The sequence below is a fragment of the Bombina bombina genome, chromosome 3, assembly GCF_027579735.1.
Source record: "Bombina bombina isolate aBomBom1 chromosome 3, aBomBom1.pri, whole genome shotgun sequence".
NCBI lineage: Eukaryota > Metazoa > Chordata > Amphibia > Anura > Bombinatoridae > Bombina > Bombina bombina.
Window position 1 is genome coordinate 299,013,419 of NC_069501.1, and position 19,598 is coordinate 299,033,016.

The 19,598-nt window shown below is 37.0% G+C and overlaps 1 protein-coding gene across 1 annotated transcript in view; it reads right to left on the reverse strand.

Moving 5' to 3' along the window:
• Positions 1-19,598, reverse strand: part of MBTPS2 (membrane bound transcription factor peptidase, site 2) — a 274,634-nt gene that overhangs the window by 191,553 nt on the left and 63,483 nt on the right. The window contains exons 3-4 of the mRNA XM_053706375.1: positions 16,555-16,693; positions 15,096-15,199 (exon numbers count right to left, since the gene is read on the reverse strand). Coding sequence (XP_053562350.1) covers positions 15,096-15,199; positions 16,555-16,693 — 243 coding nt within the window. The remainder of the gene's footprint in view (positions 1-15,095; positions 15,200-16,554; positions 16,694-19,598) is intronic.

Below are 19,598 nucleotides of genomic sequence, written 5' to 3' on the forward strand. Positions count from 1 at the left end.
ACAGTTAGAATGACTGTCCAGGAAAACATGACAATGTTGTGTGTCATAAGATCTAATAACTGGCTAGTGGCTACTATTTAATCACATCACAGGCAGCAAATTTTATTTTAACTATTTTGTGGTTTGTATTTTTATGCTCCAAGAGTGTATTGGACATTGAGAAACATGTACATTAAGATTCTGTAGTGAAAAATAAACTTTAGAATGCAAAATGAAGGTGTTATAGTCATTTATAAGAAAATCGCGATTAAATTATTATTTTTTTTTTTGCCCATATCGCCCAGCCCTACAAGAAACCATATCACGGTATAGGTAAATCTTATCTCCGTATAAGAAAAAAATTACGATATTTTATTCCTAAAATCATAGAAATAACTATGCTTAAAAATCCCCTCAATAAGAGAAGGATTAAATACAGAGACCATTTTCAAAAAATAATTAGATCCGCTGTCAGACCTGGAAACTAATATACATCTTTAAAAGATGCTACAATATCGGTGCAGCATATATGCAAGAAAGTTATATAAAGTTATAACAAAAAACTGACTGAGGGCACCTAGATAGCATCTGAGGGCACTTAGATAGCTAAGCATTTGACATAAAATTAACAGCGTGTTAATCTCTAGATATAAAAGAGATAGCATGCAGAATACACATATTTAAAATGTGGATTATCATTTACATATAGCTGCCACCAGATGGCAACAAATACTAAATTTATGTAGAAAAAAACCTGCTACAATAAAAGAGTATTGTATTGTAATATTTTAATACATAAAAGTATTTAATATAAATGCAGGCAAACTGGATATCAGTTAGCCCTCAGCCCCAATTTCCGTATAGAGTCTATTCAAAAACACAAGAATCTCAAAAAACAAGGAAAATATGGAAATCCAAATAATAACTAAAGGCTTGTTAAAACAAAAAACGACACATTCAGACACCAGCAAGTGCGGGCAGAGCATTACAAGACATCCTGCAGAAAGAACATCTTCCCCCTTTAACTATGGGCTATATAAAAAATGGGGCAAAAATTCAAAATCTCAACATAACTAAGAAACCCGACAAGTGCAAATGAAAACGGACCAATGGCGCTAAAAGTGGCTTTCAAGTAAAAATGCAACTCATTACCCATATGATTACAGCCTAACTTTCGAGAGGGGAAAAAATGGCGCTGTCCTCTTAGAAACAGTAATGCGCATATCATAAGACTACAGACATCGAGTCCACGATGCCTGATATAAGTACAGCGGTTTAAGGCTAAATAGGGAGTTTTCACATCAAGTGATTAAGGCGCTCATACTTACATATATTACCCATATAAGGAAAATAAGTGAGCATCGGCTAACTCACGACCAATTAAAGGCTCTATAGCAAGGGAAAAAGTTTAACCCCACACAAGGAGAATTGTTTAACGGATCTGAAATTTCCCTACCAGGGATAACAAAATCTATATCTCAATAAGGGATGGAAAAGGCAACATAAAAAACCCTTACCGGAGATGGGTCATGAAGACTCAGTCTAGTAAAATAACAGTGTGTGGTTGTCTCTGATTTCATTAAGGAGAGAGGAAAATCGCCGCTCCAGGGAGGGAGATCTAAGCCCAACATGTAAAAGACTTCACTAGAAGTCATATATTTTTCTGATTAATATACCTCCCTCATTGCCCACCCTCACTGGAGGGTACACAACAAATCTAATAAAAAGCCCCTCACCCCTATCATGCCACTTTTGACCACAAGCCATGGGGGCAGGGATACAGGGACTCACAGTTAGAAGTCTTCGTTCTTCTATCAACTCCAGGTGTGACAGATTTAGTCAACCTCTGACAGGAACCTGTAGAGAAAGAAAAACAGAGTAAGCAACCCTGGTTTTCTATATAGGGGTAGCATAGATGTTAGAAGGTAAGCAAGGACTATCTCACCGTCTTCCAACTGCTAAAAGCCACCATTACTCTTACTAAAGAGAATTACATGGGCACAGCATGGCTCCAATCCTTGCTTGCAGGAAAAAGTACCCATTAAAGGATTAAAAACTTGATTATCTTCAGACATAATCTTCACACGTTGACCTACGATGTACACAGGCAAAAAAAGACTGGGGGTTTATGGGAAGTGGGAGTGATCTTAACAGCTTTACTGGGGTGTTCTTTGCCTCCACCTGGTGGCCAGGAGTTGAATTCCCACTACTAATTGAATGGATTCATGGACTCTCCATGCCATTGGAAAAAAAGGTCAATTTACATTAACCCCTTAATGACCGGACCATTTTTCAATTTTCTTACCCTTAATGACAATGGCTATTTTTACATTTCTGCAGTGTTTGCGTTTAGCTGTAATTTTCCTCTTACTCGTTTACTGTACCCACACATATTATATACCGTTTTTCTCGCCATTAAATGGACTTTCTAAAGATACCATTATTTTCATCATATCTTATAATTTACTAAAAAAAAATGTTAAAATATGAGGAAAAAATGGAAAAAAACACACTTTTTCTAACTTTGACCCCCAAAATCTGTTACACATCTACAATCACCAAAAAACACTGATGCTAAATAGTTTATAAATTTTGTCCTGAGTTTAGAAATACCCAATGTTTGCACGTTCTTTGCTTTTTTTGCAATTTATGGGGCAATAAATACAAGTAGCACTTTACTATTTCCAAACCACTTTTTTTCAAAATTAGCGCTAGTTACTTTGGAACCCTGATATCTGTCAGGAATACCTGAATATCCCTTGACATGTATATATTTTGTTTTAGAAGACATCCCAAAGTATTGATCTAGGCCCATTTTGGTATATTTCATGCCACCATTTCACCGCCAAATGCTATAAAAAAAAAAAAAAAAGTTCACTTTTTCACAAATTTTGTCACAAACTTTAGGTTTCCCACTGAAATTATTTATAAACAGCTTCTGCAATTATGGCACAAATGGTTGTAAATTCTTCTCTGGGATCCCCTTTTTCAGAAATAACAGACTTATATGGCTTTGTGGTTGCGTTTTGGTAATTAGAAGGCCGCTAAATGCCGCTGCGCACCACACGTGTTTTATGTCCAGGAGTGAAGGGGTTAATTAGGGAGCTTGTAGGGAGCTTGTAGTGTTAATTTTAGCTTTAGTGTAGTGTAGTAGACAACCCCAAGTATTGATCTAGGCCCATTTTGGTATATTTTATGCCACCATTTCACCGCCAAATGCGAGCAAATAAAAAAAAAAAACTTTACATTTTTCACAATTTTAGGTTTCTCACTGAAATTATTTACAAACAGCTTGTGTTATTATGGCAGAAATTGTTGTAAAAGCTTCTCTGGGATCCCCTTTGTTCAGAAATAGCAGACTTATATGGCTTTGGCGTTGCTTTTTGGTAATTAGAAGGCCGCTAAATGCTGCTGTGCACCACACGTGAATTATGCCCAGCAGTGAAGGGGTTAAATTAGGTAGCTTGTAAGGAGCTTGCAGGGTTAATTTTAGAGATCAGTCTCCCACCTGACACATCCCACCCCCTGATCCCTCCCAAACAGCTCTCTTCCCTCCCCCACCCCACAATTGTTCCCGCCATCTTAAGTACTGGCAGAAAGTCTGCCAGTACTAAATAAAAGAGTTTTTTTGTTTTTTTTTAAATAAAAATAATAAAATATTTTAGTTGTGATGAACCCCTGCCTTAGCACCAACCTCCCTGATCCCCCCCTCCAGCTCTCTAACCCTCTCCCCTACCTAATTACCGCCATCTTGGGTACTGGCAGCTGTCTGCCAGTACCCAGTTTGGCCCCACAAACCAAAGTATTTTAATTTTATTTTTAACTTTTATTTTTATTTTTAATTATTTCTGTAGTGTAGCAAAAATCAATATTTGGTGTGACTACCCCTTGCCTTCAAAACAGCATCAATTCTTCTAGGTACACTTGCAGACAGTTGTTTTGTTTTTTTTAAACTTTTTTTATATTGAATTTTTACAGGGGAACTTGGACAACACCACACAGCATTATACAATATCAAACATCATAAGGCAATTTGTAGGCAACAAAGTACAGTCTCATCAACGTAATAGAGTCTGCTTGGAGACCAAAAGTCTTTTCATGAACCATGTGGTGCGGCCAAGCCCCCTGCATTATTATAACATATAAACAAAACAACAATTAAAGCAAAACACAACAAAATCAAAAACAAGAAATAATCACTGGTATTAATTGGTTTAAAGACCTAGCGTTTCTGAGTATAACTGAGCGCATTGAGGGAAGAGAAAAGGGGGAAACAATTCAGGAGGTACTGATTGCAAAACAACGAAGTTGCTTATTAACACATATGTAAGATCCTTCCTGCAGGCATGTAGTATTGTACCTGTTCAGATCCCCCATATGGAGCTATAGCGTCGACGGATGGTCTTAGTCACAAACCTTGGGTCTAGTCAAACAAGCAGTGGTTCATTCATTGCGTCTGTCATGTTATATCACGTGTCAGCTTCAGAACCCGTTAGGCACCAACGGCCATGGAGATTTTCATTAAGCATAAATACTGTATGTTAGAAAGGACTCAGGAGTCTTTCCCGTAGGCCTCTCGGTAAGTGCAGTAAGTATAGTTCCCACTTGTTTAAAAATATTTTTATTCTGGCCTCGCGGTCTCCTTGTACATCTACTTGTTCTGTCAAGAGCTGCTGATACAGTACGTGAGTTAGTTTTTTGAAAGGAGGTTCCCTATTTTTGGCCCAATATTGTAACATTAATTTCCTGGCCATAAGTACAGCAGACAGTTGTTTTTTAATGAACTCAACATGTAGATTGTTCCAAATAACTTGGAGAAATAACCACAAATGCTCCTGTCTCTTCATGTAATCCCAAACAGACTCAATGTTGAGATCAGGGCTTTTTGGTGGTCACATAATCTATTCCAGGACTCCTAGTTCTTCTTTACATTGAATATAATTCTTAAAGACTTTGGCTGTATGATTGGAGTCCTTGTCATGATGGAGAATACATTTAGGGCCATTAAGATTCCTCCCAGATGGTACTGCCTGATGGATAAGTATCTGCTTGTACTACTCAGTACTGAGGAGACCATTCATTCTGAACAAACACTCAACTCCATTTGCAGAAATGCAGCCCCAGACTTGAAAGCTATATCCATCATGCTTCACTGTTGCCTGCAGACACACATTCTTGTACCGCTCTGCAGCTACAGCCAAATATTTAAAATTTTGACTCATCAGTCCAGAGCAGCTGCTGCAATATTTCAGTTCCTGTGTCTTCGTGCATAGTTGAGTCGCTTGGCCTTCTTTCCACCTCAGAGGTATCTCTTTTTGGTCGCAAGTCTTCCATGAAGACCACTTCTGACCAGACTTCTCCAGACAGTAGATGGGTATACCAAGGTTCCACTGATTTCTTCCAAGTCTGCGCTGATGGCACTGCTGAACATATTCTGATTGTGGTTTGGAGAGTGAGTGAAATAGTGCGCTGGTGTCAGGGGGGGAGAGATCAAACACCTTACTGAATGTGCTTAGATCCTTCAATCTAAGCAAAAAAGTTAACAATACTAAAAGGGGGTAGTCCCCTGAAGATCATCCTACCTTTAGTTGTCTTCACTCAGCCGAGCCACCGATGGAACTGAAGAGGACATCCGGACCGGCAGAAGTTATCCTCCAAGGGGCGCTGAAGAAATCTTCCATCCGATGAAGTGATCCTCCAAGCGGCGCTGAAGAAATCTTCCATCCGGGCGAGGTCATCTTCCAAGAGGCGCTGAAGAAGTCTTCTATCCGGGCGAGGTCATCGTCGAAGCCGGGTCTTGAATCTTCATCCCGCCGACGCAGAACATCCTCCTTTCCCGACGAACTACCGACGAATGAAGGCTCCTTTAAGGGACGTCATCCAAGATCGCGTCCCTTCAATTCCGATTGGCTGATAGGATTCTATCAGCCAATCGGAATTAAGGTAGGAAAAATCTGATTGGCTGATGGAATCAGCCAATCAGATTCAAGTTCAATCCGATTGGCTGATCCAATCAGATTGAGCTCGCATTCTATTGGCTGATCGGAACAGCCAATAGAATGCAAGCTCAATCTGATTGGCTGATTGGATCAGCCAATCGGATTGAACTTGAATCTGATTGGCTGATTCCATCAGCCAATCAGATTTTTCCTACCTTAATTCCGATTGGCTGATAGAATCCTATCAGCCAATCGGAATTGAAGGGACGCCACCTTGGATGACGTCCCTTAAAGGAGCCTTCATTCGTCGGTAGTTCGTCGGGAAAGGAGGATGTTCCGCGTCGGCGGGATGAAGATTCAAGACCCGGCTTCGACGATGACCTCGCCCGGATAGAAGACTTCTTCAGCGCCTCTTGGAAGATGACCTCGCCCGGATGGAAGATTTTTTCAGCGCCGCTTGGAGGATCACTTCATCGGATGGAAGATTTCTTCAGCGCCCCTTGGAGGATAACTTCATCGGATGGAAGATTTCTTCAGCGCCCCTTGGAGGATAACTTCTGCCGGTCCGGATGTCCTATTCAGTTCCATCAGTGGCTCGGCTGAGTGAAGACAACTTAAGGTAGGATGATCTTCAGGGGATTAGTGTTAGGTTATTTTAAGGGGGGGGGGTTGGGTTAGATTAGGGGTATGTGGGTGGTGGGTTTTAATGTTGGGGGGGGGTTGTATTTTTCTTTTACAGGCAAAAGAGCTGAACTTTGGGGCATGCCCCCACAAAAGGCCCTTTTAAGGGCTGGTAAGGTAAAAGAGCTTTGAACTTTTTTAATGTAGAATAGGGTAGGGCATTTTTTTATTTTGGGGGGGTTTGTTATTTTATTAGGGGGCTTAGATTAGGTGTAAGTAGCTTAAAATTGTTGTAATATTTTTTTAAATGTTTGTAACTTATTTTTTTTATTTTTTGTAACTTAGCTTTTTTTATTTTTTGTACTTTAGTTAGTTTATGTAATTGTATTTAATTGTAGTTATTTGTAGGTAGTTTATTTAATTTATTTAATGATAGTGTAGTGTTAGGTTTAATTGTAAATTAGGTTAGGATTTATTTTACAGGTAATTTTGTATTTATTTTAGCTAGGTAGTTATTAAATAGTTAATAACTATTTAATAACTATTCTAACTAGCTAAAATAAATACAAAGTTACCTGTAAAATAAATATAAATCCTAAAATAGCTACAATGTAATTATTAATTATATTGTAGCTATCTTAGGGTTTATTTTACAGGTAAGTATTTAGTTTTAAATAGGAATAATTTATTAAAGTATAGTGTAGTGTTAGGTGTAATTGTAACTTAGGTTAGTTTTTATTTTACAGGTAAATTTCTCTTTATTTTAGCTAGGTAGCTATTAAATAGTTAATAACTATTTAATAGCTATTGTACCTAGTTAAAATAAATTGAAAGTTGCCTGTAAAATATAAATAAATCCTTTGATAGCTACAATATAATTATTATTTATATTGTAGCTATATTAGGGTTTATTTTACAGGTAAATATTTAGTTTTAAATAGGATTAACTTAGTTAATAAGATAAATATTATTTAGATTTATTTAATTAATATTTAAGTTAGGGGGGTGTTAGGGTTAGTGTTAGACTTAGGTTTAGGGGTTAATAATTTTATAACAGTGGCGGCGGTGTAGGGGGGGCAGGATAGGGGTTAATAAATTTAATATAGGGAGCGGCGGTTTAGGGATTAAACTATTTATTTGCGGCGAGGTGCGGAATCAGCAGGATAGGGGTTAATAACTTTATTATAGAGGGCGATGGTATAGGGGGGGCAGGATAGGGGTTACTAGGTATAATGTAGGTGGCAGCGGTGTCCGGGAGCGGCGGTTTAGGGGTTAATACATTTATAAGACTTGCGGCAGGGTCTCGGAGCGGCGGTTTAGGGGTTAATACATTTATAAGACTTGCGGCGGGGTCTAGGAGCGGCGGTTTAGGGGTTATTAACTTTATTTAGTTGCGGGAGGCTCCGGGGGCGCCGGTATAGGGGGTATAACAGTGTAGTTTAGTGTGAGTGCTTAGTGACAGGCTAGCAATAAAGCTGTCAAACAGCCGAAGAGCAGCGAGATCGGATGTGTGATAACTCTCACAGTCCGCTGCTCATCGCCCCGCTGCTTTTTGACAGCTTTTTTTGATAACTTAGGCGTATTTTTTCAGGTCCGCGGCGGCGAAGGTAGGCGAGCTTAGGCGGGCGTATTGGGCCGGCGAAGGCAGGAAAGTAGACACGTTGATAACTACCCCCCATAGTATTCATTGAATGAGTCTATTCATTCAATGAAAACTATCGTTGTGAGTGGCGTAGGACAGGATCTCCAAAAAGAAAAAAAAATTCAATCAAGCCAATTTCAAATAAAAAAATATCGAGTGTAAGTCTTTTTTGAAGTTCTAATGTCTATTACTTTGCAACCGGCATATAATTATCAGCCTCCATTATTGCTAATGTACAATGTAAGATATATCTAACCTATATACGGAGCCCTTTCACATCCACTAATCCAAGCTTGACAATACAGAGGAAATGAAAGGACTCTGTATAAGAATGTATTGCTACCCTGTGTTTGTTACTATTGCGCATGCGCGAAATGTGCACGAGCTTACAATAGATTAGCTCTGCACCGAAGACTAACGCATGCGCAATAAGGACTTATTACGTAATGAGAAGAGGGTGGGTCCCCCCCGTGGTTAGAGCCGTTATTGGCTATTAGGACGTCAATCAAAAAGGTCAGCAACAGAGTGCGAATGCCGGGCGGAGGACGATTTAGCCGCAAATTGATATAAATTAATGAAAATAAAGGTATCCATTTAAAAACTTTAAATTTGATGAATGAAACGCAAGTTTTTTATTGATAATTGTTACACTGCTGTTTAGAACGAAGGCTGAGTTTACATTCACTTTAAGGTGGATTTCCTCTTTCTTTCCCTGTGCACCCTCTTCAACACTACTAAATGCACCCACTTCAATATTTCATTCTCTTGAATTTTACCAACACTTGCAAGGCTTTATAGTTCCATAAAAAAATCATTATTTAAAAATATACAAATTAATGAAAAAATAATAAAAAAATATTAAAAATAAAAATGAAAAAATAATTAGAATTTTTTTTTTTTGTACTAAGGAGTCTATGATAGTTTTTAATTAGAACATGTTTTTAATTTGTGCTTGTGTTACTCTTAACATAAACGGTGAGATATCTAATTGGGTGTTTTAAATAGGATAAGTTTGGCTTATTTGAGCATTTGTTCTTGCAAATTTCTATTTCTCTCTGATAATTTTAAACTTTATATTTGACATATGTGAGGTTCCTTTATTTCAAGTGTCTAAACATTATTTATAGGATATAGTGTGCATTTGTGCAAAAAGTGCTAAAGGTGCTGATTATTGGATATTTGTGGAAGTCTAAAATAGAAAGATGGTGTGTATTAGTCTAACAAGAATGGTGATATATCTAGTTCTGAATTCAGCCCTTTTGGAAATAAGGTGTTATATTTAAAAATGAACTCTGCTTCTTTGAGTAAAAGTTTTTTCTGGATATCTCCTCCCCTCCAATGATTTTTTACTTTGTATATTCCCCAATAAGACATGTCTTTAGTTTTGCCTTTATGGACATTTTTAAAATGTTTGTAGAGATATGTATCCTCATTTCCATTTTCTATATTAGAAATGTGCTCCCTTATTCGATCTCTTACTGCCCTTTTTGTTTCTCCAAAATAGAACATATTGCAAGTACATTTTAAAATGTAAATAATACCTTTATTAGTACATCTGATTAGTTCTTTTATTTGTATGTATCTTATGTGCTCCCTATCTGTATATTGCTTTGTTTTTTACTGTGTTTACATGCTTTATAAGAATAGCACAGAAAAAATCCGGCTATTTTTTGTCCATGAAGGGTTTTTTGTATCAGATTTTTTGGTTTATTTTGTTTTTTCATTTCACTAGGGGCAAGTAATGATTATAAGTTGGCTGCTTTCTTAAAGACAAAGCTAGGGTTCTTTGATATTTTTTCTCCCAGTACATCGTCCTCTTTAATCAAGTGCCAATGTTTTCTGACAATTTTTTAAATCAAATTATGGTCAATATTATAGTCTGTAACAAATGGGACCTTTATTGTGTCCGTGTCTGTGGGTGTTTTCTCTTTATATACCAGCAGAGATTCTCTATCTATATTCTTGGCTCTTTCTAACGCTCTTTTGGTGTTTTCAATATTATAGCCTCTAGATGTAAATCTTTCCACTAAAGTGCCTACCTGTTCCTCAAAATCTATTGATCTTGAGCAGTTCTTCCTTACTCTTAAACATTGACCTATGGGAATATTATTTTTCCATGTATCTAAATGACAGCTATTGGCATGTAGATAATTATTGCAGTCAACCTTTTTGAAATGGGTTCTTTTTTCAATTTTGTTATTTAGGGAAATAATTTCTAGATCTAAGAACACAATTGACTCCTTGCTATAATTATATGTAAAGTTTAAGCCATAATTATTTTTATTCATCTCTTCAATCATTTTAATAAGGTCGTTCTCCGTTCCCTTCCAGATTAATATAAGGTCATCGATGTATCTTTTAAAGAGCACAAGGTTTGCACCATAGCCACCCGAACCCAGAAACTCCTCTTCCCAGAAGATAACCATCTATCTTTATCTACAAAAATATGTGGTGAAGTTAAATTCATACTTAAGAGACTCTACTCAGATATTAAACATATTAAACACTTTAAAATGGGAAGAAGACATGTATTTGGTTACATGTGATGTAACATCACTGTATACAGTGATCAACCACACACAAGGTCTTGAAGCAGTCAAACATTATTTAAAGCAGGATAAAGATATGCCAGCGGCACATGGAGAGTTTATTCTAAATAGCATAAAGTTTATTCTTGAAAATAATTACTTCTCATTTGATGAGAAATTCTATCTCCAAATAGAGGGAACAGCAATGGGCACAAGGTTTGCACCTAGCTACGCGTACCTATTTATGGGCTTCTGGGAAGAGGAGTTTCTGGGTTCGGGTGGCTATGGTGCAAACCTTGTGCTCTTTAAAAGATACATCTAGAGGCTATAATATTGAAAACACCAAAAGAGCGTTAGAAAGAGCCAAGAATATAGATAGAGAATCTCTGCTGGTATATAAAGAGAAAACACCCACAGACACAATAAAGGTCCCATTTGTTACAGACTATAATATTGACCATAATTTGATTAAAAAAATTGTCAGAAAACATTGGCACTTGATTAAAGAGGACGATGTACTGGGAGAAAAAATATCAAAGAACCCTAGCTTTAAGAAAGCAGCCAACTTAAAATCATTACTTTGTCTTTAAGAAAGCAGCCAACTTAAAATCATTACTTGCCCCTAGTGAAATGAAAAAACAAAATAAACCAAAAAATCTGATACAAAAAAACCTTCATGGACAAAAAATAGCTGGATTTTTTCTGTGCTATTCTTAGAAAGCATGTAAACACAGTAAAAAACAAAGCACTATACAGATAGGGAGCACAGAAGATACATACAAATAAAAGAACTAATCAGATGTACTAATAAAGGTATTATTTACATTTTAAAATGTACTTGCAATATGTTCTATTTTGGAGAAACAAAAAGGGCAGTACGAGATCGAATAAGGGAGCACATTTCTAATATAGAAAATGGAAATGAGGATACATATCTCTACAAACATTTTAAAAATGTCCATAACGGCAAAACTAAAGACATGTCTTATTGGGGGATATACAAAGTAAAAAATCATTGGAGGGGAGGAGATATCCAGAAAAAAACTTTTACTCAAAGAAGCAGAGTTCATTTTTAAATATAACACCTTATTTCCAAAAGGGCTGAATTCAGAACTAGATATATCACCATTCTTGTTAGACTAATACACACCATCTTTCTATTTTAGACTTCCACAAATATCCAATAATCAGCACCTTTAGCACTTTTTGCACAAATGCACACTATATCCTATAAATAATGTTTAGACACTTGAAATAAAGGAACCTCACATATGTCAAATATAAAGTTAAAAATTATCAGAGAGAAATAGAAATTTGCAAGAACAAATGCTCAAATAAGCCAAACTTATCCTATTTAAAACACCCAATTAGATATCTCACCGTTTATGTTAGAGTAACACAAGCACAAATTAAAAACATGTTCTAATTAAAAACTATCATAGACTCCTTAGTACAAAAAAAAAAATTCTAATTATTTTTTCATTTTTATTTTTAATATTTTTTTATTATTTTTTTATTAATTTGTATATTTTTAAATAATAAATAATGATTTTTTATGGAACTATAAAGCCTTGCAAGTGTTGGTAAAATTCAAGAGAATTAAATATTGAAGTGGGTGCATTTAGTAGTGTTGAAGAGGGTGCACAGGGAAAGAAAGAAGAAATCCACCTTAAAAGATGAAGAAGCTGATACATATTATTACAATCCATCTTAATTGCAAGACTTGCAATCCAGCCAATTAGGAAAGGACTGTCCCTTTAAAAGAAAGGTGCATAATGGTCTAAGGTCATTCTTGATAAAGCTCCATAAGGGAGTGAAACGCGTTGAAGTGAGCGGACCCTGCACCAGAGTTCTACCAATATCTGACAACCCGGGTTGATTTTTATTAACATAAATTGGAACTGTTCCTGGTAACAGAATACATTGTCGGATGAAAATAACCTGCGTGCCTGAGCACTAAGAGCAGGTCACTACAAGATAAGGGACTTGTCCTAAAGTTCTCCAATACTGGCGACATCTGATGACTTTTTACTTGAACATATAACAGCTACAAAGTGGTAACTACCTGAGAGTATCTCCTGGAGAGTGATTGACACTTGTGGGCGGTTTCTGTGGATTACCGGGTGTGACGTCAGACGCCGGCCTCACAGGACAGAGACTAGCCGCGGAACAACGGAAGAGACAAAGCACACCTCACGGCCTTGGATACCGAAACAGAGAGGTATGTTACCACGAGAAGATCTATAAATATTGCCTGACAATACTGTATATGCAGGACGCTTACATAATACCCTGCAGTTTAAGACTCTCTGGACTTAGAGGCACTACGGTGTCATCCAAAATTTTCTTACAGCACCGCTTCAATACTATAATATCCCAACACTATAACATAATCTTAGCTACCAATATACCTTACCAATTGGAGAGGAACTTTCCTAGATAAGATTGGAGCAAGGTTTACTAAACACTGTTTTTATATACAAGGTTTCCTCATTTTCGAACCATTGTAAAAATTGTTAAAATTGATACATTTTATATATTTTACAATTTTTAATAGATACGATTATGTATTTTCGCTGACTTTTGATGCTGTTGGTTGGATCCCCAATATAATAGAGAGACGTCTCTAACAATTGTTCTATATATGTGATTGTGTTATTGTTTATTGTGGCAAATTAAATTTTTATTTTTATTATTAAACATTAGTTTTTAAACACACGTTAAGAGTGTATGTGTAGAATCACTTGGTACTTATCTGTCAAACACTTAATGCACTTTAAGAACCAAATCATATTGCAATAATAGCAGTATCACGATACACACATTAATACCCCTAAGATCTTTAGCTTTTAGCGCCCTTACTACCCCCTTTTAGTATCATATTCTGATTGTGAACTGAAGTAAGCAAGCATGATGTGTCTTTCATCTGCTACATTAAGTTTCCTTGGCCGACCACTGCTTTAGCACAACTAGAAACCCCCCATCTGCCTTGAAATTTCTGCGTAGGAGATGATGATGCAGTATAACTACATTGTGTCTTGTTGCTGTGCTCAGTCTTACCATGGTGTATGACTTTTGATATTAAACTGATTTCAGCAACCGCACCTTGATAGCAGTTTGGCTGTTCTTCAACCTGTTTTATTCCTCCTACACTGCTATTTCTGTTTGTGTTTCACCCTACACATTAAATTAATTAATCAAGCACCTGATTATATTCCTACAAAATATCTGACTTTGTGCATGTGTACATAGAAAAACTGACATTGTTTTGAATGCAAAAAGTGTTCACACAAAATATTGTAATATCTTCTGTTCAATTGCTAATTGATGTAAATTAACTACTAACATTTCAATTTTTTAAAGCATTCTTATTTTATAGCATTTTTTCACATCTACCTAAAACTTTTGCACAGTACTGTACATACAATAATGGTGCAGTTGTCTGGCGACGTTACCAAACCCTGGAAACCCAGAAGAGCCGGGAAGGAGAAGATGGCTTAAAGGGACAGGAAACCCCGACATTTTATTTCATGATTTGGATAGAACATACAATTTAAAAAAAAATCTTTTCAATTTACTTCTATTATCAAATTTGCTTCATTATCTTGTTATCCTTTGCTGAAGGAAGAGCACTGCACTACTGGCAGCTAGCTTACCACATCTAGATAGCCAAACACAAGAGACAAAAGTATGCAGGTACGAATCAGCAGCTAGCTTACACTAGTGTTGGATATGTGCTTATTCTACCAAAAAAAATTAAGCACATTTGAAAATAGAAGTGAATTTAAAAGTGTCTTAAAATGACATGCTCTATCTGATTCATAGTTTAATTAATTTTGTAATTTTGTCTTTCCTATCCCTTTAAGGGAGCTGGAATGGTATAGTTTGAATCTGCTGGCTTCCCTGAAAAAAAGATATATAATATGTGTGGGTTTCTGGCTGAAAAATGACCTACAGTGAAGTCTAAATATGAGCATCTAAAAAATTGCAAAACAGTTCAGCACAGGGGTAGAAATGGCACAGCAGTTAAAGGGTTAATTGTCCATTATTTACAATAAATAATCTACAGCCATTATTTATTTTTCTTGCTTTTACTGTAGAATACCCCTGAGAATTGTGCTTGCCATATGATCCATAGAGAGGCAGGAAGTCAAAGACTACATACATATACACACATACAGGCACACGTTTTTGTTAAAAGTTATTCATTTTATCAGTGCTTTATGGAGGTTTTTCTGTTTAATTTGTATTTATCAGCCAAGGATTATGTTTTTGTTATAGTTATTATATATATATATATATATATATATATATATAGACAGGATAATGCCTAAATTACTTTGATATTTTATTGAAATAACAACTAGGAATAATAAATTATATTACCTTACGGCAGCCACACCATGTCCTACTTCATGTATTACACCGCTAATAAGGATTGCAGAGAAGAAATATGTCAGCTGGCTGATGGGCAGATTTACACCAGGCACCTATTAGAAAAGGCGAAACGCCACAAGGGTATAAATAATACATTGTATAATATAGACTAGACAGCAGCTGCAACAAAAATAAGTATCTGCCTTATGGCAACACAGAACTTGCCTCTAAAAAATAGTACTTGCTCTGTTCTGGGTATATTTACCAGAATTATTATGAAATCTTAAGAGTCACATAATGTTGAAAATCACTGCATAGTGCGTTATAGTGTTGCTTAGAACAATTCGTTTTTTGTAGGTTTAAAAAAAAATGCAGTTCCATTAAATCACTATTTGATCATTTGGACTTACTAATGTATAATGTCCTTTGTAAAATTAAATTTTAAAAAAATGTATTTAAACTTATCAAATGAGCCATTTTAATTAGTATAAAAAGGTCATTTTGTTTGTAAAATAGAATACCCTCAATAGTTATTCCACTAAGGGTGCCCTCCTTATAAATACCGGACAACCAGCAGGTTATCTAGGGATAGTGGTAAGTAGTATCATGATCAGCTTTAGGTTAAATCCCATGAACCTGAATCTAATTTGCCTGCAGTCACTGTGAGCACTCAGATCATTTCCCTATAACTCATGCCAGCCATTTGCCCATATGGGATCACAGGCCAGACCCCATCGCCTGCAGCCCTTGTGAGTTATTTGCTTATTTTAGACCTCAGATCAGGCTGATTGCCCTGTAATCCTACACACCAAATACTCAGAAGTGACCCCAGATTTGACCCAGTTAGTCAAGTGTCCAGTTTTAGAACATTAAAAGGGATTGAGACCCAAATTTTCTTCATGATTCAGACAGCTCACGCAAATTTTAAACAACTTTTCTAATTACTTCTATTAACAAATTTGGGTTAATTCTCTTTGCATCCTTTGTTGAAGGAGCAGCAATTCACTACTGGCAGCTAGAACCTGTACCTGAACTACGAAAGAAACATTTTTGGTTTCATGGCCATTTAATTTTACTAGACATGCAGCACCTGGCAACCCTATCTACCAATATTGGTGACAGTTACAATTAAAATACCTTTCTCTTTCTATAAAATACAAATATGTATGTTAATGAAATAGACATAACAGTGGTACAAATTTACTAAACCGTTACTTGAATTGTTTTGAGATTTTATGAACACTTCATTAGATATCTATATGGGGACTTGTTTGTGTATTAAAAATGCACTATTTAAATAAAAATAAAAAATAAATCATGAGATTGGATACACTGAACAAATAAAATAAATCAATCAAGTGTTATGGACTGAAAACATTTTACACTATTAAAAATACAATTACATTAAATGTATTAACTTTTTGTGCGTGAGTTGTATCATTCTGGATCACTGTTCAACATGACTCACCACAACTTGAAGCATTCGATCATTCTGGGTCCCTGGGCTCTCTGACATCATCTGACTTAGTGTTTGTATAAGTGTTTTGCCCAGAAGTATTATGGATCCAAACATTGCAATAATTCCAAACACCATACCCAAGCTGAACCTAAAAAAAGCAAAATGATTCACAAGGCAGGTTACTTTTCTTACTGTGACACAAAACATTGTTTGTAGCATCTATCTTTCCACGCTATTCATTTAGTTTAAAGAGATGCCCCTAGTCTTCCTTATGTATTTGTAGAAATGTTTATATGGACAACAAAATAGTAGGATATGCCACTAGACTGAGCCAAAAAAAAGAGAAATGCTAAATAATCCCTAAATAGTATCACTGCAGGTGTGGAAAATCTTTGGCACAGGTGTTGGAACTCCCTGGCAACCATACTGATAGGAATCATTGGCTGTAATGCTTTACAAATTAATTATTTTTCTTATGGATCCATACTACATATAAGCAATTAAGTTTTAAGGGTCATTCGAGCCAAAATTGGATTCTACATAGATGCATGTCAGTTTGGAATAGAAACATTTTTGTAATATACATTTATTAGCAAAAATGCTTCTATTAAAAGCTGTTTCAAAAGTGTATTTAAGTATGTACCGTGCACCAGCATTTAATCACAGCACTTGCTTAGAGAGCCTAAGGTGCTCCTACTATATGGTATACTCAATTTGTTAATTGCCAACTTCATACAAGCCCCACTGGTGCTCTGAGCAGCTGCAATATTTAAAATGCTGGTGCACTGAGAATATCTAGCTATGCTTCATATGCACGTGCAGAGAAAAATGTTAACACTAAAACAGTGATAACTTTTGCTAGAAGCATTTTTCGCTAATACATGTATAACAGAATTTATGCTTACCTGATAAATTACTTTCTCCAACGGTGTGTCCGGTCCACGGCGTCATCCTTACTTGTGGGATATTCTCTTCCCCAACAGGAAATGGCAAAGAGCCCAGCAAAGCTGGTCACATGATCCCTCCTAGGCTCCGCCTTCCCCAGTCATTCGACCGACGTAAAGGAGGAATATGCATAGGAGAAATCATATGATACCGTGGTGACTGTAGTTAGAGAAAATAATTCATCAGACCTGATTAAAAAACCAGGGCGGGCCGTGGACCGGACACACCGTTGGAGAAAGTAATTTATCAGGTAAGCATAAATTCTGTTTTCTCCAACATAGGTGTGTCCGGTCCACGGCGTCATCCTTACTTGTGGGAACCAATACCAAAGCTTTAGGACACGGATAATGGGAGGGAGCAAATCAGGTCACCTAGATGGAAGGCACCACGGCTTGCAAAACCTTTCTCCCAAAAATAGCCTCCGAAGAAGCAAAAGTATCAAATTTGTAAAATTTGGTAAAAGTGTGCAGAGAAGACCAAGTCGCTGCCTTACATATCTGATCAACAGAAGCCTCGTTCTTGAAGGCCCATGTGGAAGCCACGGCCCTAGTGGAGTGAGCTGTGATTCTTTCAGGAGGCTGCCGTCCGGCAGTCTCATAAGCCAATCGGATGATGCTTTTAAGCCAAAAAGAGAGAGAGGTAGAAGTTGCTTTTTGACCTCTACTTTTACCAGAATAAACAACAAACAAGGAAGATGTTTGTCTGAAATACTTTGTAGCCTCTAAATAGAATTTTAGAGCACGAACTACATCCAAATTGTGTAACAAACGTTCCTTCTTTGAAACTGGATTCGGACACAAAGAAGGTACAACTATCTCCTGGTTAATATTTTTGTTAGAAACAACTTTCGGAAGAAAACCAGGTTTAGTACGCAAAACCACCTTATCTGCATGGAACACCAGATAAGGAGGAGAACACTGCAGAGCAGATAACTCTGAAACTCTTCTTGCAGAAGAAATTGCAACCAAAAACAAAACTTTCCAAGATAATAACTTGATATCAACGGAATGTAGGGGTTCAAACGGAACCCCCTGAAGAACTGAAAGAACTAAATTGAGACTCCAAGGAGGAGTCAAAGGTTTGTAAACAGGCTTGATTCTAACCAGAGCCTGAACAAAAGCTTGAACATCTGGCACAGCCGCCAGCTTTTTGTGAAGTAAAACAGATAAAGCAGAAATCTGTCCCTTCAAAGAACTTGCAGATAATCCTTTCTCCAAACCTTCTTGAAGAAAGGATAGAATCTTAGGAATTTTTATCTTGTTCCATGGGAATCCTTTAGATTCACACCAACAGATATATTTTTTCCATATTTTATGGTAGATTTTTCTAGTTACAGGCTTTCTAGCCTGAACAAGAGTATCAATGACAGAATCTGAGAACCCTCGCTTTGATAAAATCAAACGTTCAATCTCCAAGCAGTCAGTTGGAGCGAGGCCAGATTCGGATGTTCGAACGGACCCTGAACAAGAAGGTCCTGTCTCAAAGGTAGCTTCCATGGTGGAGCCGATGACATATTCACCAGGTCTGCATACCAAGTCCTGCGTGGCCACGCAGGAGCTACCAAGATCACCGATACCCTCTCCTGTTTGATCCTGGCTACCAGCCTGGGAATGAGAGGAAACGGTGGGAACACATAAGCTAGGTTGAAGGTCCAAGGTGCTACTAGTGCATCCACTAGAGTCGCCTTGGGATCCCTGGATCTGGACCCGTAGCAAGGAACCTTGAAGTTCTGACGAGACGCCATCAAATCCATGTCTGGAATGCCCCACAATTGAATTATTTGGGCAAAGATTTCCGGATGGAGTTCCCACTCCCCCGGATGAAATGTCTGACGACTCAGAAAATCCGCTTCCCAATTTTCCACTCCTGGGATGTGGATTGCAGACAAGTGGCAGGAGTGATTCTCCGCCCATAGAATTATTTTGGTCACTTCTTCCATCGCCAGGGAACTTCTTGTTCCCCCCTGATGGTTGATATACGCAACAGTCGTCATGTTGTCTGATTGAAACCTTATGAATTTGGCCTTTGCTAGCTGAGGCCAAGCCTTGAGAGCATTGAATATCGCTCTCAGTTCCAGAATATTTATCGGGAGAAGAGATTCTTCCCGA